Source organism: Gobius niger (assembly GCF_951799975.1).
Source record: "Gobius niger genome assembly, chromosome: 14".
NCBI lineage: Eukaryota > Metazoa > Chordata > Actinopteri > Gobiiformes > Gobiidae > Gobius > Gobius niger.
Genome location: NC_136865.1, coordinates 32,076,564 through 32,103,297, shown reverse-complemented (window position 1 = coordinate 32,103,297; position 26,734 = coordinate 32,076,564). Strand labels below are relative to the sequence as shown.

The 26,734-nt window shown below is 43.7% G+C and overlaps 2 protein-coding genes across 2 annotated transcripts in view; one reads left to right on the top strand and one right to left on the bottom strand.

Annotated features, from left to right (window-relative positions):
• The window catches only part of LOC306973752 (unconventional myosin-Ig-like), a gene marked incomplete at its 3' end in the record, with an annotated part of 481,166 nt that overhangs the window by 116,320 nt on the left and 338,112 nt on the right, over positions 1-26,734 (top strand). The window lies entirely within an intron of this gene.
• LOC306973889 (cell adhesion molecule CEACAM5) overlaps positions 1-26,734 on the bottom strand; it is a 270,429-nt gene that overhangs the window by 240,173 nt on the left and 3,522 nt on the right. Inside the window, exons 2-5 of the mRNA XM_079570964.1 lie at positions 26,026-26,352; positions 15,440-15,597; positions 10,261-10,387; positions 5,329-5,475 (exon numbers count right to left, since the gene is read on the bottom strand). Of these exons, the coding sequence (XP_079427090.1) occupies positions 5,329-5,475; positions 10,261-10,387; positions 15,440-15,597; positions 26,026-26,352 (759 nt within the window). The remainder of the gene's footprint in view (positions 1-5,328; positions 5,476-10,260; positions 10,388-15,439; positions 15,598-26,025; positions 26,353-26,734) is intronic.

The following is a 26,734-nucleotide window of genomic DNA, read 5'->3' as shown; positions in this document are numbered from 1 at the left end:
ATCAAATATTGTTTAGGTGTTGAAATTCATTGGAACCGAATTTCATAATATTGGAAATGTTCCAGAGCAACCTCAGATCAAATTGTAACATTTCTCAACCAAAAATAATACTCATTTTAGTTGAATTTTTGTCACATTTTTGTTGAATTTTCGTCACATTTTTTGTCTTTTTTTTGTTGAATTTTTGTCACTTTTTTGTAGAATTTTTGTCATTTTTTTGTTGAATTTTTGTTAATTTTTTGTTAATTTTTGTTAAATTTTCGTCACATTTTTGTTGAATTTTTGTCACATTTTTGTAGAATTTTTGTCATTTTTTGTTGAATTTTTGTCACATTTTTTGTCATTTTTTTGTAGAATTTTTGTCACTTTTTTGTAAAATTTTCGTCACATTTTTGTAGAATTTTGTCATTTTTTGTAGAATTTTTGTCACATTTTTGTTGATTTTTTGTGGAATTTTTGTCACATTTTTGTTGATTTTTTGTCACATTTTTGTTGATTTTTTGTCATTTTTTGTTGAATTTTTGTCACATTTTTGTCGATTTTTTGTCATTTTTTGTTGAATTTTTGTTAATTTTTTGTCACATTTTGGTTGAATTTTTGTCATTTTTTGTTGAATTTTTGTTACATTTTTGTAGAATTTTTGTCATTTTTTTGTTGAATTTTTGTCACATTTTTGTTGAATTTTTGTCACATTTTTTGTAGAATTTTTGTAACTTTTTTGTTGAATTTTTGTCACATTTTTTGTCACTTTTTTGTAGAATTTTTGTCACATTTTGTTGAATATTTGTCACATTGTTGTTGAATTTTTGTCATTTTTTTGTTGAATGCTTAATTGCAAAGAAAATGATTACGTTCTCTTGGCTTGAACCTCAGCATCCCCCCCCAGCAAATAACAGCAAGACTGAAAATGACAACTGAATTATTTTGTGGACAGTTGCTCTTTAATTTGAAGATATATTGTGGTGATTTGAGTGTGCTGTGCCCACTGTATTTGTGTGTGTGCGATTTGTATTAGATTGTTTTAATTTAAACACAGAGACAGAGAGGAGCAAAGTGGCTCAACAGCCCATAAATACTAAAAAAACAGGTTACACCCCCCCACTCCGACGTTGAGGTCTAATTGTCGGAGTGGGGGCATTTCCTCTTTTTATCAAACGTCCCGCCATTCCGACACACAAGATAATTAATTTAAAAAATACATGGGCCTACTCCCCTCCTTGAGCCGCCACCTTAACGTGGTGGAGGGGTTTGAGCACCCGAATGATCCTGGAGCTCTGTTGTCGGGGGCTTGGTGCTCCTGGTAGGGTCTCCCAGGGCAAACAGGTCCTATAGGTGACGGGTCAGACAGAGAGCTGGTCAGAAGCTCCTTATGAGAGACCAACAGGCACGGTTAGAACCATGAGGCCGTCCTCCTGTGGACCCACCACCTGCAGGAGGAGCCATAAGGGGCTGGTGCAGCTCCAACAGCTGCCCCCACGACCCGGAAACGGAAAAGTGGATGGATGGATGGGCCTACTCAAACTAACCCTAACCTTAAGGATAGTGGAGTTTACAAACTGAACAGGCTTTATCAGTGTGTGAAAAACATGTTTATAATCGGACAGAGAACGTTCATGTTTCTTTATTCCTAAATTGCCGATTGTATGTGCAGCACTTTGGCAACACGTGTTTATAAAATGTGCTATTTAAATAGGGGATTGGATTGGATGTTTTTAAAAGTAGGCTCAAGACCCATCTTTTTAGCTTAGCCCTTAGCTGACATTTATTTACTTATGTATTTATTCAGTTATTTTTAATATTTTTTATGTATGATTCCTTACCTGGTTCGTGTGTGCGTGTGTGTCTGTGTGTGTGTGTGTGTCTGTGTGTGCGGGAACTGCTTTAAATCTGTAAAACACTTTGTATGTAGAGCATTTTATAAATAAAGTTTTGATTGATTGATTGATTGATTAAAAGAGGGAAAACGGTGACTCCCACAAGAGGTTTTCTCCCCCCTCGGTTAGGCCACGCCCCCTGGTAAGACGCTGTAGGTCGGCTCCATTTCCTCCAGACGCAGATCTTCATAAATCCTCTCAGACTCTGGACGGACGTTCGCATGTTCTCTCTACAAAGAATAATACAGATAATTATTAAGGAGCAAAACAAACTAGACATTGACAGCGGAATTGCAGATGCGAATGCAGAAATTGCTGAAAATTGCATTAATTGTTATGTTGCATAAACTTTAGATTGCAAAACTGGGCAAATTAAATTAAACTGGTTACATTTCATAAATCGGTTAATTTGCATAATCCAATTTGCATAAACTGTTCCCGTAGAAAAAGGAAAACTGCAGAAGACCCTTTTTTTTCTCAAAACCCACAAGTTGCGTAAGCTGAACATGCATAAATTGCAGAAAATGTGTAAAAAAATGCTGAACAGCATGAATTTGTGGGAGCTCTATTATACGTCAATGGGAAAAATGTGAGGTATTTCAGCCTCAACATGCGGAACGTTTTGATGCATAACAGAAATTGCACAAAGCATGAAAGTGCTGAAAGCTGCAGAAAATCCGTAAAAATGTGCTATAATAATAATAAGCATAAAGCAACGGGAAACAAATATTGACTGCGGAAGATTCTGCAGAAAAAGTCAGAAAAATGTAAAAGTCACTTTGCGTTGCCTTTGATGGTCAAATGGAGGCGGGCAGAGGGCAGGTTTTATAAATGAGAAATAAACTTTGCGTAAAGAGTCTCACGCACAGTTTGATAAATGAGGCCCCTGGTCAGTGCTGTCCTTGGTCGGTCAGTGAGTTTAGGAGGACGGCCGGGTCTTGGCAGGTTTGCAGTGACTCTTTCCATTCCTGGATGGTGGATTTAACTGTACTTTGTAAATCTTTCTTTAACCTAACCCAGCTTTATACTTCTCAGTAACTTTATCCCGGACCTGTCTGTGTTCTTGGACTTCATGAAGCTTCTGCTCCACAACAGTCTCTAACAGACCTGAGACCATCACAGAGCAGCTGTATCTGAACTGACATTAGACACACACAGGTAGATTCTGTTTAGTCACTGGGTCACATGTGATCAGAAATGTGGTCAGAAATCATCAGGAAACTTCTGAAGGCAAGTGGTTCACTAAAAGGAAAGGGTGCGGGACTTATGCATTTTGTAGTTTCCGAAAAAGCTGAAACGTTTGATCCACTTTACTCTACTCTACTCTACTCTACTCTACTCTACTCTACTCTACTCTACTCTACTCTACTCTACTCTACTCTACTCTACTCTACTCTACTTTACTTTACTTTACTTTACTTTACTTTACTTTACTTTACTTTCTTTAACCTAACCTTTCCTTTCCTTTCCTTTCCTTTCTTTAACCTAACCTTTCCTTTCCTTTCCTTTCCTTTCCTTTCTTTAACCTAACCTTTCCTTTCCTTTCCTTTCCTTTCCTTTCCTTTCCTTTCCTTTCCTTTCCTTTCCTTTCCTTTCCTTTCCTTTCCTTTCCTTTCCTTTCCTTTCTTTAACCTTTCCTTTCCTTTCCTTTCTTTAACCTAACCTAACCTTTCCTTTCCTTTCCTTTCCTTTCCTTTCCTTTCCTTTCCTTTCTTTAACCTTTCCTTTCCTTTCCTTTCTTTAACCTAACCTTTCCTTTCCTTTCCTTTCCTTTCCTTTCCTTTCTTTAACCTAACCTTTCCTTTCCTTTCCTTTCCTTTCCTTTCCTTTCCTTTCCTTTCCTTTCCTTTCCTTTCCTTTCCTTTCCTAATTATTAAAATAGTAAAGTTAAAATGAGACTGACCTCAGGATTGTGACGTCCTCCAGCACCTGACCTCCGACCTGTGAGACACTCGTTAGACTCTTTGATACTGTCGTTATTTTAGATGTTTAGACTCTGACCTGAGCGTCTCCTGTAGCAGATGATCACAAGTGTTCCTGTGATGATGACGTTCTCACAGACCAGGATCAGGACCAGGATCAGGACCAGGTTCTCTGGAGCCCCTCCTGTGGATCAGAGACAGGACTGACGAGGCCTGAAGATGTTTTTGTATTTGCTTTATTCCGATTCTGGAGCATTTTGTTCTAAACTGTCTATCTTCATTTAAGTTATGGTCACAACCGGTCGTACGGGTTGTGACCAGCAGCCTCTAAACCAGGACTAAACCTGGACTGAACAAGAAACTGGAGCTCTTAGACAAAGAAAAGCAGTGACAACAAGAAATACATGGCTATTTAGCGAAACCCCATGCCGCAGAGCCTGAAGTTACTGCTGTTATTTACAGCTCCAGCGAAGCGTTTGGGATCAAAGATTGTGGATAAAGTGAGCGCTCACTCTGCATTAGCCATTTCTAGGACAGTTATGGTACATTTTTTATGACAGAGTGAGCGCTCTCACTATGTAACAGATCTGTCACTTTGTGGAACAACGCAGTGAAGAGTTTATCTGAAGTAAAACGGTGCGTGATGTGGATCTGGTCTGTCTCTGCAGCTCAGGAGGTAATAATGTCCGAACTCTCTTTTTATCAACGCTTAAAGCAGTACTAAGTAACTCTTCCCCCTAGAGGCCATAAGCGCAAATGCAGGTGTAGTAGCAAGTTACGATTTTTTAACTTTTTAATTGTCTTGGAGAGTAAATACTACACTGACAGGAAAGGCGAAGGGAGAGAGGATTACTGTGCATCCAATTATACAACGGAAATATTTTTTTCACTCAAACTTGGCTGTAAATACTGTTTAAAGTGACGTTAGCCCGCAGTTAGCTTTGCCCGTTAGCCTGTTCGCTTCTTCTTCGTGATTCTAATAGTGTGTATTGGTGGCTCTGGTCCGGTGGCAGTCAAGTTGCAAACATGGTTTTCTGTCCAGAGACACCAGGGGGAGATGAAAGACCCTCCAATCATCCCATAAACACTTGTATTACCCCCACAGGGGCTACGGAAAGGATTTATTAAGGTAAATAAGTTACTTTGTACTGCTTTAAGTGGGAATTCTGCTCAAAACATGAAGTTCCAGGTGACGCTGCTGCGCCTGAGTTCTTTCTCTTGTGCCGTGTTTGGATTTTCTCCTGAACGATGCTTTTTATACACATTATTTCAATTCAATTAAAATAACACAGGTATCCAAAAAAGGTACAGTTAAAGAGACTAGATGCAAGTTGGCTGTTTCATACTCACTACTGCCACCTCAGGTCACACGTGTAACTGCAGCTTCTATATTAAGCTCGTGCTGACGGCACTTTAGACCCGAAGTGACACCTTTCTGAGTGAGGCACTGGTGTCAGCAGGCATCATTTAAGTAGTGATATCGGAAAAAAACGATCAGTATACCAGCCCCACACATTGGCGGTCCTCCTTACCGACAGCGGTGAAGGTGACGGGGGTGGAGCTGATGACGTCTTTGGTCTTGGGGTTAGTGGCGTTGCAGACGGGGCAGGTCAGGTTGTGGTTCGACCCCGCGGCCACAAACTTGGGGGCAGGAGAGACGGTCATCAGCTCCGGGTCGTCTGAGGGGACAGGGACAGTTAGAGGCTGAGGACCGATACACGTGTTTCGGTACCCGTACTGCAACGATAACTGTTTTAAGATACCGATACCTGAACGATTCTTTTTCCCGATTCTGATACTAAAATATTTGTGATCTAAAACCACAAAACAAAAAAATAATGTGTTGAAGATCTGCAAATGTCTGAAAAATGGGGCCAAAATAGGGTGAGAAATTGGGTAAAAAATGTGGATAAAATGGGGGACAAATATTCCATCCATCCATCCATTTTCTTCCGCTTTATCCGGGGCCGGGTCGCAGGGGCAGCGTCTGAGCAGAGATGCCCTGACTTCCCGATCCACACACACCTCCTCCAGCTGTTCTGACCCCGAGGCGACACCAGGCCAGCTCGGAGACATAGTCCCACCACCGTGTCCTGGGTCTTCCACGAGGCCTTGTCCCACTAGGACATGCCTGGAACACCTCCCGCGGGAGGCGACCAGGAGGCATCCGGAACAGATGCCCGAGCCACCTCAGCTGGCTCCTTTCGACGTGAAGGAGCAGCGACTCTACTCCGAGCTCCTCCCGGGTAACTGAGCTCCTCACCCCCAGCCACCCTGCGAAGGAAACTCACTTCGGCCGCTTGTATTTGCGATCTTGTCCTTTCGGTCATGACCCAAATCTCATGACCATAGGTGAGGGTGGGAACGTAGATCGATCGGTAAATCGAGAGCTTTGCCCCGACTCAGCTCCCTCTTCACCACGACAGACCGATACAGCGACCGCATCACTGCTGACGCCGCACCGATCCGTCTGTCCATCTCACGCTCCATCCGTCCCTCACTGAGAACAAGACCCCGAGATACTTGAACTCCTCCACTTGAGGTAAGGACTACCCACCGACCTGTAGAGGGGAAGCCACCTTTTTCCGGTGGAGAACCATGGCCTCGGATTTGGAGGTGCTGATCCTCATCCCGGCCGCTACACACTCGGCTGCAAACCGCCCCAGAGCAGCTGGAGGTCCTGGTTCTTTAAAGCCATCAGAACAACATCATCTGCAAACAGCAGAGATGAGATCCTGAGGCTCCCAAACCGGACACCCTCCGGCCCCTGGCTGCGCCTAGAAACCGGTGAGAAAGGGCAGCCCTGGCGGAGACCAACAAGCACCGGGAACAGGTCTGACTTACTGCCGGCAATGAACCAAGCTCCTGCTGCTCATACAGGGAACGGACAGCCCTTAACAGAGGGCCCCGGACCCCATACTCCCGGAGCACCCCCCACAGGGCACCACGAGGGACGCGGTCGAACGCTTTCTCCAGATCCACAAAACACATGTGGACTGGTTGGGCGAACTCCCACGAACCCTCGAGCACCCGACGGAGGGTATAGAGCTGGTCCAGTGTGCCACGATCAGGACGAAAACCGCATTGTTCCTCCTGAATCCGAGGTTCAACTATCGGCCGGATCCTCCTCTCCAGCACCCTGGAGTAGACCTTACCGGGGAGGCTAAGGAGGGTGATTCCTCTGTAATTGGAACACACCCTCCGATCCCCCTTCTTAAAGAGAGGGACCACCACCCCGGTCTGCCAATCCAGGGGCACTGTCCCCGACCGCCACGCGATGTTGTAGAGACGTGTCAGCCAAGACAGTCCTACAACATCCAGAGACTTAAGGTACTCAGGGCGAATCTCATCCACCCCCGGAGTCACCGAGGAGCTTTCTCACCACCTTCACGGACTCCATGTCCCCCGCCTCCCCCGGAATCTGGGTGAAGCTCTTCCGGAGGTGGGAGTTGAAGACCCCACTGACAGAGGGATCCGCCAGACGTTCCCAGCAGACCCTCACAACACGCTTGGGCCTGCCAGGTCTGACCGGCTTCCTTCCCTGCCAGCGGATCCAGCTCACCACCAGGTGGTGATCGGTTGACAGCTCAGCCCCTCTCTTCACCCGAGTGTCCGAGACACGCGGCCGGAGGTCAGACGACACAACTACAAAGTCGATCATCGACCTCCTGCCTAGGGTGTCCTGGTGCCACGTGCACTTATGGACACCCTTGTGCTCGAACATGGTGTTCGTTATGGACAAACCGTGGCTAGCACAGAAGTCCAATAACAGAACACCACTCGGGTTCAGATCGGGGAGGCCGTTCCTCCCAATCACTCCCTCCCAGGTCTCACTGTCGTTACCCACGTGGGCGTTGAAGTCCCCCAGCAGAACAATGGAGTCCCCAGTCGGAGCACCATCTAGTACCCCTCCCAGGGACTCCAAGAAGGCCGGGTACTCTGCACCGATGTTGGGCCCGTAGGCCGAGACAACGGTGAGAGACCTGTCCCCGACCCGGAGGCGTAGGGACGCGACCCTCTCGTCCACCGGGGTGAACTCCAACACGTGGCGGCTGAGCTGGGGGGACAAATATTAGCATTTTTAAACATCTGATCACACAGAAATATGGTAAATGGACTTATCTTACACAGCGCTTTTCCACCTTTATCAGGCCCAAAGTGCTTTACAGTAAGTAACTAGTCACACAAGTGGCAAGTAGGGTGAAGTGTCTTGCCCAAGGACACAGCGACAGTGTGCATTTGCTGGAGCTGGGATTCAAACCCAGCCAATCACGAGACGACCCGCTCTACCACATCACATTGACTCTGGATTTTATGCTTTTCTTTTTTTTTCATGAAGGCTTTTTTAAATGCACAAATATGGTGAGTTATATTATTCTAATTAGGTATAAAACAGTTTTGGGTCTTTTATATGTTGTTGTTCAGATAAAGTTTTGTTTTTTTGCTGTGATTGTCGATGGAACTCTTCAGTTTGGACCCGGTAGAAGCTTATTATTGTGTGTGATCATTATACTGAAGTGATTGGATTGTTCTGAATATCACCTTTATGAGACAGTCATGTGACCTTGGTTCATCTGTGCTAAGAGAGAAGACGCTGGACTTTGGCACAGTTTCATGTGGATAGGTCCAGCCATAGGCGCTGATCCCGTGGGTGCAAATCTTTGGGCACCAGGCGAATTTGAATAAATATTGCCAAACCTGTGAAGGTATTTTCTGCAGGGGCGGGGCGGAGGCGGGCCGGGTTAGAACCAGCTCCAATGCAGGCTGAAAAAAACCCTGACCTGCAGGAGTTTGCAGGAGTCAGCGATGGTGTGACTGTCCATGTCAGTGCTGTAGACTCAGGTGTTGTTGTTGTGAGACATCAGTGTGTTAAACTGTGTGGGCGGTGTAATAGTGAAGTTTAACATAACTGTAGTGGTTATTTGACCATAAAACTTAAACCAAAGAAAAAAACAAAACTGTCAAATGGTCACTGAGGCTACGTCATGGGTTAGGCTTTACGCAGCTTCAAAGATACCAAATCAACCAATGTCAACTAGGGTGCTTCTAAAAAATTAAAGTTTCAGGGCAGTGTTCTCCAACCCTCCATGATGCTTGTTATAGAGAAGCTGTAAAAAAAAAAGTTTTAGCTGAAAATATTGATATTTAGGACTCGCTCAACTCAACTGAAGTTTTTACCTCTCAAAAGTCACACGGCGCCAATCCAAGATTCAGATATTTTTATTACTTTCAATTAAGTCAAAACAAGCTCAACTATATATGGTCTAAAAAGACTACAGTTTTGGTGTCAGGTGGTAAAACCGATGTAAATATTGGAACATATTATTTTAGTATAAAAGTCTTAATTTGTTTTAAAAGAAAATGTTTACCCAAAAAAAAAACCCTAATAGAAAATATGTTTCTAGACCCTAATACAACAAATCCATCCATTTTCTTCCACTTTTCCGTTGCCAGGTCGTGGGGGCAGCTGCTGGAGCGGCCCAAATCACACTGCACCAGCCCCTATGGCGCCCCCTGCTGGTGCTGGGTCCACAAAAGGACGGCCCCATGGTTCTCAGGCCTGTTGGTCTCTCATAAGGAGCTTCTGAACCGCTCTTTGTCTGACCCGTCACAAAAGGACCTGTTTGCCCTGGGAGACCCTACCAGGGGCACGAAACCCCGACAACAGAGCTCCAGGATCATTCGATTCTACTATTTATATTTTTGAACAATAAATCGCATTGGACAAGTTCTAAATATTCTTTAAATTAGCTAATATTTTGGCTACTGAATCTTTATATGACCCATCATCAAATGCTGGGTTGGAGGAAAGCAGATTTAAAAATATTGTTTTTTGCATAGTACGAGGAAGCACCCTAACACACCAAAAAGATGCGTTTGAAGAGGTTTAATCACACAAGCTCACAGACATTTTCTGCTGCCTCCTCTCGCTGGTAAAAAAAAAACATGTGCCCTCGCAGCCTGAGGTCCCTCCCACCTTGACATACTTATGCAAATGATCGTGAGCACCAGTGACCACTAAACAACAACGTAAGTAATGACCTGGATTAGCATAAATAACAAACAAGAAAATAATAAGCATGAAGGCAAAACCAAGCAAATTACCTTTACCAAGAAAGTGCCAAATAGCTCCAACAATAACATTAATATTTGTGCTGCCTCTTGTATGAGTGCATGAGTGTGCGAGGCCTCGGCACCGTAGTCTTATATAGCGCCTTTTCCAGATGATCAAAGTCGCTTTACAATTTTCTACATTATTCATTCACACCAAACTTGGTACGATTACTTTTGTAGCAACAGCTGCCCTGGCATCTATGACCAAAGTCCACTTCCTGCACCCTCCGTTTCTCTAAAGGTCGATCCGAGGAGAGACTTCCTCACTGGGCCGTGGAACCACAAACTAACGCTATAGGAGAACACAGGATGATCTCACACGTCCAGAGAGCCAGAGAGTAGGAACTTACAGTTGACGTTGAGGCTGAAGGCGTCGCTCTTCGCCTTCGACATCGTGTTGAAGGCCTCGCAGAACAATGGCCCCACCAGGTCAGTGCGGTACACCGGGGCGAAGGAGAGCGTGGAGGTGGTGTCGGTCTGAAACAGAGGAGGAGGTCAGGGAGATACTGCACACAGAACATAGACACAGCCACCCCGTCATGTTTGTCTATATATACTGCCTCTCGAAAGTACTAATACACCTTGAACCTTTGCACATTTGAATTTTTTACTGAACGTTCACACACAAGTACTCTACCAACAGAGCTACTACAAGAGGTGTGTAAGCAATGGTAATTTTATTGTTCCAATGTATAGATTGAGCTTTGGTCTGTCTGCCTTCTCAGCTGTCAGAGCCAGTGTTTGGAATAATTTACCAACAGATTTAAAACTAAAAACAAACGATACCAAATTTAACACGAAATTAAAACACTACTTAAAATCCACTCAACATTGATCTCATAAATAACACAATTGATAAAAATGTATGATTTCTTCTGTTGTCATGACTTGCGTGTCATGCATGTCATGTTTTAATATGTACTGTTGTTGCTTTAAAGCAGTACTAAGTAACTTATTTACCTTAATAAACCCTCCCCGTAGTCCCCGTGGGGATAATACAAGTGTTTATGGGATGATTGGAGGGTCTTTCATCTCCCCCTGGTGTCTCTGGCCAGAAAACCATGTTTGCAACTTGACTGCCACCGGTGCGGAGAAAGCAATACACACGAATGTAATCACGAAGAAGAAGCAAACATGCTAACGGGCAAAGCTAACTGCGGGCTAACGTCACTTTAAACAGTATTTACAGTCAAGTTTGAGTGAAAAAAAATATTTCCGTTGTATAATTGGATGCACAGTAACCCTCTCTCCCTTCGCCTTTCCTGTCAGCGTAGTATTTACTCTCCGAGACAATTAATACATTAAAAAATCGTAACTTGCTACTACACCTGCAGTTGCGCTTATGGCCTCTAGGGGCAAGAGTTACTTAGTACTGCTTTAACGGACAGGTGCTGTACTAAAAACATTGCATCTGGTTTACCCAATGTACATGTGATGTCCGTAATAAGCGAATAAAAAAAAAAGACAACTGTGAAGTGAAAGCTAAATGATACATGATTCTGTTATTTTTCAAAAAATAGAAAAGTGGGGCGTGCATAAGTATCATACAGCATTTTCTGAGAGCATTAAATTGCCTTTAAAACATTTCTAATGACTCCAGAATGTTCACACCTTGGCCTGACCATTAAATAGAGGCACCTGTGTGTAATCTACTCTCAGTATAATTTCAGCTGTTTTGTGAGGCCCTCAGAGCTGTGGTCACTAAACAACATCATGAAGGTCAAGGAGCACCAGAGAGGTCAGGGATAAAGATTAGAGAGAATTTAAAGCAGCGTTAAGTTATACAAAGATTTCCCAAGATTTGAACCTCTCCCGGAGCAACTGTTCAATCCATTGTTCGGAAATGGAAAGAGTAAAGCACCACTGCAGACTTACCAAGACATGGCTGTTCATGTAAACTAACAGACTGAACAAGGAGAGCACTGGTCAGAAAGGCAACCAAGTGCCCCAAGATAACTCTGGAGGAGCTGTGAAGTCCTGCTGCTGAGCTGGAGGAATCTGTACATGGGACAACTATAAGTCGTATCTACACAAATCTGGCCTTCATGGACGAGTGGAAGAAGAAAGCCATTATTGAAAGGAGGCCATAAGAAATCCCGTTTGAAGTTTGCTAGAAGTCATATGGAGGACACAGCTCCATGTGGAAGAAGGAGCTTTGGTCAGATGAGACAAACGTTATGTATGGAGCAAACCTAACACTGCTCATGGTCCTGAGTGCACCATCCCCAGTGTCAAATATACGGGGGGAGCATCATGATGTGGGGCTGCTTTTCCTCAGTGGGGACTGGGGAGACTGTAAGAATAGTTGGGAAGATGGATGGAGCCAAATACAGGGACATTTTGGAGGAAAACCTGCTGGAGTCACAAGAGAACTGAGGCTGGGGCGGAGATTCACCTTCAGCAGGACAATGACCCGGAGCACAAAGCTAAATCTACAAAAACAAACATATTAATGTGTTAGAATGGCCCAAAGTCCTGACCTGAATCCTATTGAAAATCTGTGGAAAGATCTGAAAACTGCTGTTCACAAACGCTCTCCTTCTAATGTGACAGAGCTTGAGTTGTTTTGTAAAGAGGAATGGGCTCAAATGTCAGTCTCTACATGTTCAAATCTTGTAGAGTCAAACCCCAGAAGACTTTCTGCTGTTATTGCAGTAAAACGGGGTTCACAAAGTATTAATTCATGCTATATGAATACTTATGCAAGCCCCACTTTTCACTTTTCTATTCTTTGAAAAATAACAGAATCATGTATCATTTCGCTTTCACTTCACAGTTGTCTGATACTTGTGTGTGAACGTTCAGTAAAAAAAATCTAAATAAAATCTTCATGTTTAACATGACAAAATGTGCAAAAGTTCAAGGTGTATGAATACTTTCGAGAGGCGCTGTAAGTGAAATGGATTCTTCTGGTTTCCATGGAAAGGACTGAAGGGCTTCTGTTCTCGATCTACACCTCCATGACTTTGTGGTGAGTTTCATCATTTCACTGTCCGGAGACGCGAACCGCAGGTGGGACCTTTTTAACATCAGAAATGTGCAAAAATGTGCTGCAAACATCTGCATTTATATTCATATTGTCGCTCAAAAAGAATTGCCCAGAGCAGACGACAATAGCGAAGTAAAAAAAAACACTTTCCACCTTTTTCTCCCAATTGTTCTCGACTTTGAAAATTATCACGATATTGGAAATTTGCATATCTTCCAAATGTAGTTCCGATGCTGTCTCCTATCTATCTATCTAGATACCTAGTAATGAAACCATCTTAACTGGGGATGCAGGTTTTCTAGTGTTTCTATAGTTGTTCGTCCTTAGTGATCAGTAATAACAGTTATGGATGAAACCAGACGGGGTGTTTAAAACCTCATCTACTCCATAACGGGTGTCGCTCGTAGATCAGGGACATAACGACAACACGGGCATCACCGTGACTACAGCCTCACCTCTTTCAAATCTTTTAGCGTTAGCATTAGCACAAACGAAGCCGAGGGGAAACTAAACACAGCAGGCTCTTTTTAAACTTGTGTCGTAGTACTGCAGTAGCGAGACACAAGTCTATCGTGAGCTGCTGTGTTTAGTTTTGTTAAATTCCGTGATAAAACGCTACGAAGCTAAATGCTCTCCGAACGCAGCGGTGACAAACTCGATGGAAGTGTAAAAATAAAGAAAGAAAGGCCCAAAATGCAGTGAAAAAACACAAAACAAAACAGGAGCAACTTAAAAAAAAAAAACTCTCAGACACGGACATGGAGATAAATGACCTGACAAAGAACAAGGGAAACACAGGGGTGAAAATACATGAGGAAACGGGGCACAGGTGACACACATTAGGGTGAGGCAGGCAATAACGAGAGGGACGTCAAACAGAAAATCACAAAGACCAAAAAGACATGTGAAAATAAAAACACCAAGGACATAAACACAAGAAAGCAAACCAAAATAGGGCAACAGAAAGCAGACCGTGACACTCAGCAACATGTGCACAAAGGCTCTCATAATAGCCAAAGTGAGGCCGAATGTAGAGTTTGAAAAGAGCCCCGGAACGTCTCATAGCTCTTTCTCCTCCTTTGTAAAACTCTTCCTGTGTTTCTTTAACTCTCACTAGATTCTAATGTTACTCAAGCGGGACGCGCGGTGCACTTTGACCGAGCCGGCTTCCTGTTGAGTTTAGAATAAAATTTAAAATCCTGCTCCTCACATTTAAATCCATAAAGGGTTTAGCTCCGCTCTATCTCCAAGACGCTGTCATTCCATATCAGCCAACCAGAGCTCTCCGCTCTCAAAACTCAGGGCAACTAGTGATTCCTCGAGTCTCCAAAATTACTGTAGGAGGCCGAGCTTTTAGCTACCAAGCTCCGGTCTTATGGAATAAACTCCCAGCCCACGTTAAAGAAGCAGCCACAGTCCCTACATTTAAGACTAGGCTCAAAACGTACCTCTGAGAATGAGCTTATAATCAGGTCAGTGGTAAAGCTCTAACCCACAGCCTGAAGTAAAGCTCTGACCCTCAGCCTGAAGTAAAGCTCTGACCCTCAGCCTGAAGTAAAGCTCTGACCCTCAGCCTGAAGTAAAGCTCTGACCCTCAGCCTGAAGTAAAGCTCTGACCCACAGCCTGAAGTAAAGCTCTGACCCTCAGCCTGAAGTAAAGCTCTGACCCTCAGCCTGAAGTAAAGCTCTGACCCACAGCCTGAAGTAAAGCTGCCTCAGGAGAAACACTGCTGTGGGAAGTACGGTCCACTGAGCGCTGTCCTCTTCTTCTTACTGCAGACTTTGTTTTATTATGATACAATATTTAATTTATCTGTAGTCTGTTCATCACTATTCACATGGTGTCTCCTGTCCCACCCCCTCGGGAGTGCCTGTCTAGATCGAACAGAGGAACCCGGGTGAACGGAGGAACCTGCATTCTAGAATCTGAGGACTGGACAGTCTGTGATCTTGGCCCGTCTGCTGAGGGATCCTTCGGCCCTGGGTCTCTATAGCCTGTCCGTCCATGGGAGTGGATCTCTCCTTCTGTGGTTCTCCCCAAGGTTTCTCTTTTCTCCTGCCGGGTTTTTGAGTTTTTCCTCGCCGTGCTGGAGAGTCTAAGGACGGGGGACGCCCACGCCGCTCGTCACTACCTCCTATTGGACATTATATTTGCCATTATATTTACCTGAACTTTTAATTGTCATATTTATTGCTCTGTTTTATTGCCTTAATGTTTGGTGCAGCTGTGAGGCCACTTCTGTTGTGATATTGGGCAATACAAAACCATTAAACTTGAAACTTGAAACTTGAACAGAAGCATGGTTTGTGGAACCGCGGCTAAAGTGACAATAACAAGAATCACAAACGTCACATGAACAAACGTCTTCCGTCTTGAATGTGCTCGAGTTCGTGACGTTCTATGTGATTCAAACACTTTTTACATAATGCGTCAAACTTTGTGAAATTTAGCGACACCAGATCCTAATCGTCAAGGAAACAACAATAAATTGAACAAGGGCTGGATTTGCGACTCCTTGCAGACGATGAACACGTCTCACCCGCTCCACTTTCATGTGGTCGTTCCCGGTGATGGCCGTGGAGCCGTTGAACCACTTGAACCGGAGGAAGAAGCCTTTGGCGGTGCAGGTCAGGACCACCGGGCCCAGTTCACGGGCCTCGGGAACGCTCGACTCTATCACCACGTCCGACACCGGCGCTGGAAACAAAAGAGACACATTCATGGGTTTCAGGGGACGTCATCAGGAGGGCTGTTGCTCACTTTCTGCTCTAAACCTTAGAAAACACAGACATACGGGCCGTTTCTCAATTCTCAGACTGCAGACTCCGTACTTGTGATCTCCGGGGTACGGGCTTGAGGAGTTCACGAGTGTGGACTCGGCTTTGGAACAAGTGAACTTGATGACATCACAGGAAGTAGCTCCTGAACATAGGGCTGTGAGCTTTTATAACATTAAATCACCTCATATGAAATTTTATACAATTTCACATTATGTTTGACTATTACAGCCTATAAATAAGGCGTTATGTGGAAAGTCATTAAAAAATGTGATGTGCAAACTGATTATTCTGAAAAAACAAACAAACAATTTAGACTTTAAAATATGTGACTGTTTTTGAAGTTCCCATATAAAGATGTGTCTGCAGCGCCCCCTTAATAAAACAATGTAAAAGTAAAATGCATTTGTCCTCAATGACCTGTTCATGACGTTAAGACTTTAAATGAAACTGTTGCTGATGTTGTGAGTAAATGAAAGCATGTTCAAAGTTGTTTCCACACTTCTGCTCAGAAAACCATCTTAAACAGGAGGCATGTCTGTGAGGATAAAAGACTCTTAAACATCTCCGCGTTTATTTACATGCGCGCGATCAGCTGTGGTTCAGCTGGAGGGGCTCGGTGTGAGGAGGAGGGGCTCGGTGTGAGGAGGAGGGGCTCGGTGTGAGGAGGAGGGGCTCGGTGTGAGGAGGAGGGGCTCGGTGTGAGGAGGAGGAGGGGCTCGGTGTGAGGAGGAGGGGCTCGGTGTGAGGAGGAGGGGCTCGGTGTGAGGAGGAGGGGCTCGGTGTGAGGAGGAGGAGGGGCTCGGTGTGAGGAGGAGGGATCTCGGTGTGAGGAGGAGGGGCTCGGTGCTGAGGAGGAGGGGCTCGGTGTGAGGAGGAGGGGCTCGGTGCTGAGGAGGAGGGGCTCGGTGCTGAGGAGAAGGGGCTCAGTGTGAGGAGGAGGGGCTCTGTGTGAGGAGGAGGAGGGGCTCTGTGTGAGGAGGATGGGCTCGGTGTGAGGAGGAGAGGCTCGGTGTGAGGAGGAGGGGCTCGGTGTGAGGAGGAGGGGCTCGGTGTGAAGAGGAGGGGCTCTGTGTGAGGAGGAGGGGCTCGGTGTGAGGAGGAGGGGCTCAGTGTGAGGAGGAGGGGCTCGGTGTGAGGAGGAGGGGCTCGGTGTGAGGAGGAGGGGCTCGGTGTGAGGAGGAGGGGCTCAGTGTGAGGAGGGGAGGCTTGGTGTGAGGAGGATGGGCTCGGTGTGAGGAGGAGCTGGCGGAGACGCACAAGTCTCCTCTGATGCATCCTGGGTAAAACGGGCGGAGCAAGTTCTCCTCCGGGGATTTACAGCGAACTTGCTGAGAAGCGAACTTTGAACTGGAGCAGGACTTGGGCCACACAAGTACACAGATTGAGAAACGGCCGAGCTCTGAGCCTGTTCCCACAAATGGCAAATGGTTTCTTTGTGGAGCACCAGGTCCTCAGACACAAGGTCATTCAAAGTGCTCCACTGTGAATACAATTACAAGGAAACAGATCAAATCTAGTACAGTTTTTCTCCATTGGTTTGGCTCATTTCTTGAAACAGAAATTACATTATATCTAAGATCATTTGGCAAAACAGTCTGACAGCACAACACTATAGCTCACTTACATATAAGCTCATATCTCTCCCAAAACAGTTCACTCGTGTGTCAAAACTACATTTCCTTTTAAACAGTCAGTGCCCCAAAATGCTCTGTCCCTTTGGCCTTGTGTGAGACGTGTGGGCCTCTCATGACACCACCGGGCTGTGTCTGATGTAGATCGGGTTAAGATCGGCGTCACATGGTAACAGATCGGTCCCTGTTGTTATTTAAAAGGATACTACGTATTTGGTAACTCTGTGCTGTTTCTGGTCTAAGTAGCTAAGTAATGAACAAAGAAAAGACAGAAATGTTTGCAGATTTAGTGTCCGAAAATACTTGGAGCGAAGCATGACTTTGTTTCTCTTTTCTGCGTGTGACGGCGTGCGAGCCGAGGATGTGGCCTGTTTGTCGTGTGAAGAAAGAGCTTCGTTTCCATCTTTGCTGATTCAAAGATGTTCCACTCGCCACTGCAAACTTCCTGTTCTGATTGTGTGGTTAGATATTTATGTACCACATGCTAAATGAAAAAGGGAGTAAATACGAACTGTGTGATTCATATCGAGGTGTAAACGACGCAGGGCTGAGCCAGAATCAGGAGACAGTTAGACCCTCCTGTTCATTTGTCAGGGGCCGGCTCCAGAACTAACTGTATTTGAGTTACAAAAAGGTGCTACTTCAGATTTATCATACAGACTCATGCTATTAAAATATATTGTGATGCCACTAAAACTGAGGGTGCAAACATTTCAAAGTAAGGATGCAATGCATTCTTTTGCACCCCTGTAGATCCGGGCCTGCATCCTGGGGGGCCCTGGTGCTGTCTTTATTATGTTTGCTGCAGACATTGATGCCTGACACACATGCCTGTGTGTGTGATTGGGGTGAAATGTGTCTCACAGTTGCAAAGAAACAAATACAGAGACATTTTTGATGCCCTTTTACCTCCAGTTTGACTGAACTGACCCGAACAGTTTCTATGTTAGTTAATTAGTTAATGTATTTTCTTCGGTCATTATGAACATTTAAATCACATGTCACATGTTTTCCAAAGATCTTAGACATTATACAATAAGAAAACACATACATTAAGTATTTAATCTAAATGATGCCTGACCGAAGGGGTTTAGGCTGAAGCCAAGACTTATTCTGCCTAAACCCCTTTTACAAACTGTGACTCTGTGTCCAAAGAGACACATTCTACACTTTCTCTAACACCAACGATGGAAACACTTAAGCACAAAACTTAAACTTCAACAATCAGAAATTATGCTTTGTTTCCTCGATCGACTTCTTTTCTAATGATCTTCATTCAAGTGTTCTATACTTCTCTATCATGTTTAACTTATACATTTTCTTAAATGCTTTAATAGTTTTGGAGCCTTAAGTTGAATAGATAAACCGTTCCATAGATCAACGCCTTTGACTGATAAACACCTCCTCTTAGTGTTAAGAGGAGGTGTTTGAGGTTTCTGTAGCAGATCAGTTCCTCTAAGGTTGTTTATGGATTCTCTAGTTTGAAACATCTCCTGTAGACACTGAGGGAACATGAGACTGTGAGCTTTGTACATCACAACTGCTGTGTAAACATCAACAAGATCATGCAATTTTAAGATATTTAGTCTAATAAAAAGTGGATTTGTTGGAGCCAAGTATTCTGCATGGCTGTGATATAAACATGAAGTGCTTACAAATATGTGAGGGGAACTATTTTCATATCATATGTTGATTACACTAAATAAGGCATAAGAAGAAGTTTCATACTGAAAAAATACTTTTAACATTTTTTCCTAAATCTTCAAACTTTAAAATGGGTCAATTTGATCCGTAACATAACAGGAGGTTAAACGAAGACAGAGAAAGCCGGGCAGAAACTTGTGACTCAGGTTTATAAAGTGTAAAGCTGTTATTATTAGAACTACTTCACAGACAATACAATTTCTACTACACAAGTACTGTCATGTCAACTGTCAAGCAGACATGACAGTACTCATGTCTACTTTTGACATGAGTACTGTCATGTCAAAAGTACAGGTTGATATTTGGGTGTTTTACGAGCTATCGGCCGATCTCCTGCTGGTAAACGACGATATCTCCGAAAATGACAGAGACTTCCTGTTAAAAGTAAACACTAAACCTCATATGTTCACGCTGCAGCTCATTTTGAAGCTCAGAACCTGGAGAACGAAAAGCTTCTTGTAAAAAGTGTCAAACTCAACAAAAGAGCGACGATAACGTGACACAAAGGCGATGACAGATCAGTTAGGTCCTGGCTTTCAAATGAGGCCTTACTCTGGCTTTAAGGCTGGAAGAAGCTTTTTCCATTTGGGTAAAACTGAACTGGAGAAAAGACACTGGAGAAAAGACACTGGATCAAGGCGGGTTAAGAGGTTAAACTAACTCATCAAAGCTGGGACAGAAACTATGACTCGGTCCAAGTGTTTGTGTTTCACTTTATGAAATGACTGTTTATTTATTTATTTATTTTTTATTCATTTATTTATTTCAGTCATGTTAGTTACATGTTTTCACATTTCAACAACTATACATGTTTTTTTTTAACCTTTTTTTTTATACATGATTGAAAAGGAGCACGATGAAGACAACGCTTATGCTAAGTGCCCCTTTCTGTAAATACAAAAAGGTAGACAAAAAACACAAAAAAAACATAAATGGTCTGATTCGCAGGTATTATACTTTAAGCCTTAAGCTAGAATAAACAACACAGGTACTACTGTTTTTAAAATTAAAATCTAATATTTACAGTAGTGTGTAAGAGTTGATATTTGTTGATTTGAACTGTTTGTAGTTTTGTATGTGTTTCCTCAAACTTCTGAGCAATAAAGTAAGTGAGGAAGTATTAAAGCGCAGTATAAGACCCTTAAAGATTCACGATTTAAAAAAATATTTGACTTTGTGAAGAACAGCAATGTTTCTACATAATTTATTTCTAATACTGTGGACATGAGGTTTCCAATTTAATTTTTCATCCAGTGTCACACCCAAAAACTTGAGTTCAGATACTCTTTCAATATTTCTTCCATTCAAAGACAGCTGGACATCCACGTTTAATTCACAATTTGAAAACACCATACATTTTGTTTTAGCCACATTTAGTGACAATTTATTTGCATCAAACCAATCCTTTATTTTCACCATTTCTTTTTCAATTATTTTACTCATGTTCTTTCAATTATTTCCAGAGAAAAGGACATTTGTGTCATCAGCAAATAACACCGACTGTAATATTTCTGATGCTTCACATAGATCATTTATGTATAAAAAAAAAAGTTTGGGCCCAACAATGGAACCTTGGGGTATTCCACATTCAATTTTTAATTTTTCCGAAGTATTGCCAGCAAACTGTACAAATTGTTGTCTGTTTTCTAAATAATTTCTGATCCAATTTAACACCCCTCCCCTAATTCCATAATGCAACAGTTTTTGAAATAAAATGTTGTGGTCTATGGTGTCAAAAGCTTTTTTTTTAGATCAATAAATACGCCAATGGTGCTTTCTTTATTTTCTATTGCTGTGGTGATATGCTCTGTGAATTTCATTAACGCTAAGGCTGTGGACCTGTTTTTTCGGAATCCCAACTGCCTGTCATTTAACAAATCATTTTTTTTTCCATGAATGAATCTAATCTGTAAACAAAACGTTTTTCAAGAATTTTTGCAAACTGTTAGAGATAATATGTGTTAATCAGACACTTCATGTGAGTCGTTTATAATCATGTGACCTAAAGCCTGAGTCAAGGAGGAAATCTAATGTAGGAAAGTCCAGTCATGCTTTAGTTCATTCAGAGAAACAAAAGATGAATCTCAATCTGGAGAAAACAGGAACGTTCACTTTTTCACTCAGAGAAAGACTCTCTCAGGAAAGTCTCTTGGTTTTGGTTAATATCGAATACCGGCCGATACTCAAACCCCCAGCATCGGTATCGGAAGCAAAACACCCGGATCGGTGCGTCTCTACAACAACAGGAGTGTCTTTGATGAATCAGCCCTATGCCCTCATAAAGCGCCCCCTGCTGTCACAGTCCAGACCAGACGTTTATCGATCGGCCTCTGGTCACATGGTCGGATCGGCCGCGCTCTAACATGGCTGTAGTTCAGCAGGAGCAGGAAGCCGGACGACTGAGAGTCACAGGAGCCTCCGACCAAAGCCCTTTGAGAGGATGCAGGAGCTGGTCAGGTTCCAGGTTTAACGGCGAGCTGTGATGGAGGCCAAGACTACCGATACCGATAATACTTTATTGATCTCACAGATCGATGAGAGAGCATCCGGCAGCAGCACCCATTCAGTGGCACCACTCTTTTTCCACTCTTTTTTTTTCTTTGGTGAAAGATGGTTGTGTCGCGGCCGCCATCTTCACTGTTTTGGTCACAGGAGGAGCACTGGTTGATGGGAAATCCGTAGACGATGACCACGGCGGTGGAGCTCTTGCGCTTGGCCACGATGTTCTTGGCCACACAGGTGTAGTTGGCCGTGTGGGACAGACGCGCCTGCTTGATGATCAGGTTGTGTCCACGGTGATGTAGAAGTTCCTGTCCTCGGCCGGGTCGATGATCTCTTGTCCTTCAGCCACTCCACCCGCATGACCTTGGAGGATGGAGAAACTGTAGCTCTGTCTCCTCTGATCATCTGAAACGGTGCACCGCCTCCTGGGCTTGTCCCCGTCTCAGAGCGTGGTGTCCTGCACTGGTCAGCTCCACCTCGTCCTTCCTCTTCCTCCTGCACAGCTCCCTCCACAGTCTATCACCATCTCCTCGTTGGTCCCTTTTGTTGTTTCCTGTAGCTCCTCTTGTGACGCCTGCTCCGTGCTGCAGGTGTGGGGGCTCTTGGTGCCTCTTCACTGTTCAGTGTCTCAGAAGAAGATGTTTGTAGATCTCAAATGGGTTTAGCTGATAAGCTAGCAGTTTGTTTACCTTCAAAAAGCTGCTTTCTTCAGGACCATTTTGGACTCTCAAAGTAAACAAATCTAGACTCTAAAGATCGGCACTTCACCTGCCAGGCCTGTAGGGGGCGCTCTGCAGCCCACACACCCACCTCTCACACAAACCCCGCTCACCCCCGGCAGTGCTTTGTTGGTTTGTGTGGATCTAACATCATTTGACATTATTCACTGCAAACAGACTCACACTGTATTTACTATTAACCTAATACATTTTACCAGCAAAACTGAGCCTCTCCCTCCCTCCGAATCTTCACCTCTTTACCTCCACCTGAACCGAGCACACTTTCTTCAGTTCGGCTTTACTCAAACCTAAAAGCGAGAAGTAAACAAGGATGAAAAAGTGTCAAAAAAGCGAATAAAAGAGAATAAAAAATATGACGTTCTTTAGCTTTGAAATCAGGCATTACTCCAGCTTATAGGCTGTGAGCTCCAGTCAAGAAGCTTTTTAGATTTGGGTAATGCCAAACTAGAGAAAATGCAAATCCATTTAGACCGATGAGGGCAGCAAATCCAGGTAAAGCAAGTGACGCGCTGACTGTGCACTTCAATACGAATCCGAAGAGTCCAATGTACAAAAATACAGCTGCTTTATTTAGTTCAAAACAGCGTTAATTTCGTCGACTAAAATATTTAGTCTTAATTTTTGTGATATTTTTGTGACTAAAATTGGACTAAAACTAAATTAAAAGTTTTTCATGAGACTAAAACTGTGACTAAAATGTCCAGATATTTTAGTCGACTAAAATAAGACTAAATAAAAATGAAAAGGAGAGACTAAAATCATCTACTACTACAACTACAACTACTACTACTACTAAACGACAAATGACAGTCTCATATCATGTAAGTTCTCTGCTATAGGAGCCGCTCTGAGCTTCATCATGTGGAGCAGCTCCATGAAGCAGAGGAACAAGATCAACCCCTTAACTCCCACCTGAACCGAGCACTTTTTCTCCAGCAGGAAAAAAGTTGTGAAAATAGCAACAAAACTGAGACAAAAACAAGGATGAAAATGTGAAAAAAGTGACAAAAAATGAACAAAAATGTGACGAAAAAATGCAAATAATTTGACAAAAAAGTGACAAAAAAGTCACAAAAATGTGCCAAAAATGAGACGACTGCCCAACAAAGAAAGTGATGAAGAAAAATCTGATGATGTGAGGAAAAAGATCAATTTAGTTTTGTAGGTCTTAGCTTTCAAATGAGGCGTTACACTGGCCTACAGGATTTGGGTAAAGCTGAACTGGAGAAAATGCTCTTGGTTCAGGCGGGAGTTAAGAGGTTAAACATGATTATAATGAATATTATCAATGCAAAGTCGACTAAATTAGTCTTAAATTTAGTCGATTAAAACTAGACTAAAATTGAAAAGATTTTTTCGACTAAATCTCGACTAAAATTACATTACATTTTAGTCAAAAGACTAAGATTAGAACTAAATTAAAATATGTTGTCAAAATTAACACTGGTTCAAAATAATTTCAAGTTTCAATAATTCATCATAAAATCCAGTTCATTACTTCCATGTGTTTTCTCCAGGTAAGCTTTACCCCAATCTAAAACTTTACAGCCGATAGGCCAGAGTAACCAGAAACAGATCTTTTTCCTCATGGTGTCCCTTTTTTAAAAACATTTTTTCTATTCCTTATTTGTTGCGTTTTGCGTTACATTTTTTTTTCTTCACATTTTTGTCACGTTTTTTTCGCCCCTTTTGTGACATTTTATTCTTTCTTTTCATCAGGCTTGTCGCTATTTTTAGTTTTCAGTAAAGCCAAACTGGGAAAATCCCTCGGTTTAAGCGGGGGATAAGGGGTTAAGGGGTTAAGGGGCTTACAATATAGTTCCCCCAGCACAAGATCTGGCCCAGAGAGTCCTGTTGACGGCAACGGGACTCCACTTTGAGGCTCAGTAGTTTTTACATTTTACACTTTATAAACTATAGAAAGGACAGATGGTGTTGTACCTCCAGAAACATCAAGCGGCTACTCTGGGAAACTTTGAGAATTCTGTGCTTTGGTCAGTTTATTTTCCTCTGTCCATTAGCATTTAGCCTCAAATATCACAAATTATGAACAATCCAGATGTTTCCAGCTGTTGTCAACCATCGACCTCATTCAGATGACGTCAAAGCCTGGTTAGAAGTCCTTCATGAACTAGATAGGCAAACTATTTCCAGTTCAGTTTTACCCAAATCTAAAAGCTTCTGGACTGGAGAGCTTCTGGACTCGGTTAAGGCGGGGGTTAAGAGGTTAATTTTCTGATTCCAGTCAACACCATCTTTGTTCAGGTCACGGTGGTGCAGCTTTTTGCACTGATGTTTTGGTATTTATACAGTTCCAGGTTCGGTCACTGCAGTGCGATCTTGTAACACTCGGCCGGGCCTCGCTAGTCTCCACATTTGATATTCTGAGATTATGAGTGATTACAAAGAAATGTCCAACCCGTCACACAGTTCAGCTGTAGACCAGTGGTTCCGAACCCAGTCCAAAAACTATGGCCACTACAAATGTGTAAAATAATGAATGCTAAAAATAATTTCAAACAATCTGCAATTGGAGTGTTTGATGCACCCGTACTCCTTTCTTATAAACTACAACGACAATATGTTCACTAAACTCTGGGAATAGAATTCAAGAGACAGTGGAATAATTATGGATAAATATTAGGGGTTCAGCTCTAACGGTTTGGTTCACGGTGCAGGACCCGTGGTTTGGTGCATCACGGTGGTGAACAATCTAAAAAATAATAAGTAGGTTTTGAAATGAAATAGCCTAATGATCGTTGTTAGACAGTATTTATAACCTTACAATAAAATTGGCAATGCTTTCAAAGCTGCTTTAGAATTAAATGTACCTCTGGGCTCACAATACGTGAAAGCAAAATAGAAAACAAATGTTACAGCAGCAAAGTAAAAAAAAAGAAAAAATCTCCGCAGTGCAGGCCATGCGCTCGTTAAGTGGTAGTTTCATTGTCGCTTTTACTCACACGGAGGATAAATCAGTCGGAGCAGCGCGTGTGATTAGAGGCTCGTGTTTGAGCAGGTTTTGGGCAATGTTTTGCGTGTACTTTTTTTCGGAGACAAAGCTTTGGAGACGGAATACGGCCAGGATTGGATCTTACGCATTTATCTGCGTCTCTGACATTACGCAGCACTGGATCTATAATGAACCACAGCCTCGGTCACTGCAGGAGAGACTGAAACAAAGACACGCAGATGTGTTTTTGAGGATGTAACTGTACCTGTGCGGAGCGTCTGCAGTTTAGGGTGAGTGACGATGACACACATCGCCCTGTTTGGATGCGCGCACACGCACGGCAGTCAGATCTCGTGCACTCGCGTTGTTGTGACGGTGGGTTGTCCTCGGGCAGCAGCACCGCGGTCCATATGGACCCGTGGTCAATGCCCGCGGGCGGTGGGACCGTCACGTGGGGGCCGGCCGCGGATGTAATAATAATAGTAATAATAATAATGCATTAGTCTTATATAGCACGTTTCCAGACGCTCAAAGTCGCCTAGGTGCATTATTCATTCACCCCATACTCGGTGATAAGCGAGGCACCCGGTCTGCGCACATTAGCCCCACCACCAACCACGCACACACTCACTACTGTCGCCAGGCTTCCTGGTGTTCCCAAACAGTCTCCCATCAGTTGTGTTAGTTTTGTTTGTTCCCTTTAACGCTCACAAATTCCTGTTAATTCCCATAGAACAGTTCAGACTAAACCAGATGTGTGCAGCCCTATTGTACATGTGTGGCCTCGGCGCCGTCTCCTTGCGACTCTGACTCACCCATGACGCGCAGCTCGATCTCGCCCGCCCTGGTGTTGCCGAGGTTATCGATGACGGTGATGCTGTACTCCCCGCTGTCCGCCAGCGTGAGCCCGGTGAGGGTGAGCTGCCCGTTGGTGTCCATGTCGGCGCGGCCCGTGTACGCCTCCGGGATGTTCAGGATGGGGCCCGCTCGCGCCGCCACCAGCATCACTTCCACCTGGTTGTTAAAGTTCCACACCATCACGGCGAACTCCGGGTCCTTCATCAGCGTCTTGAAGGTGGCGTTGCCCCCCTCCAGGGCGTCCAGGGGCCCCTCCGGGAGGATGTCCTCGGCCAGGGAGAGACCTGCGCACAGAGGCGGACTTAGATCAGACAGGATAGGGTTAAAACAGTCACACCGGCTTTACAGACGGAGCTAAAGGAAGGAGCAGAACCAGTGGAAAACATGCAGCGACATTGACTTAGAAGAACGGTTCAAAGTCACTGTGTTGTTTACCAGGGTTGGGCACCGTTAAAGGAACAGGCCAGTGTTCTCCAAACTGAGATCTGTTCTTACCTGAGCTTAGACGAGTTGATATGTACCTGTCTGGTGTTTGTGCGTGCGCTCAGTCACACAGAAAGACCGAAGATGTTGTTAGCATTTATCCTCTCCTCTATGGGGCCAAACGGGGGTGAAGTTTAGAAGCGACCGAGGTCTTCCACATTTCCCATATTTTAAAAACAGTTT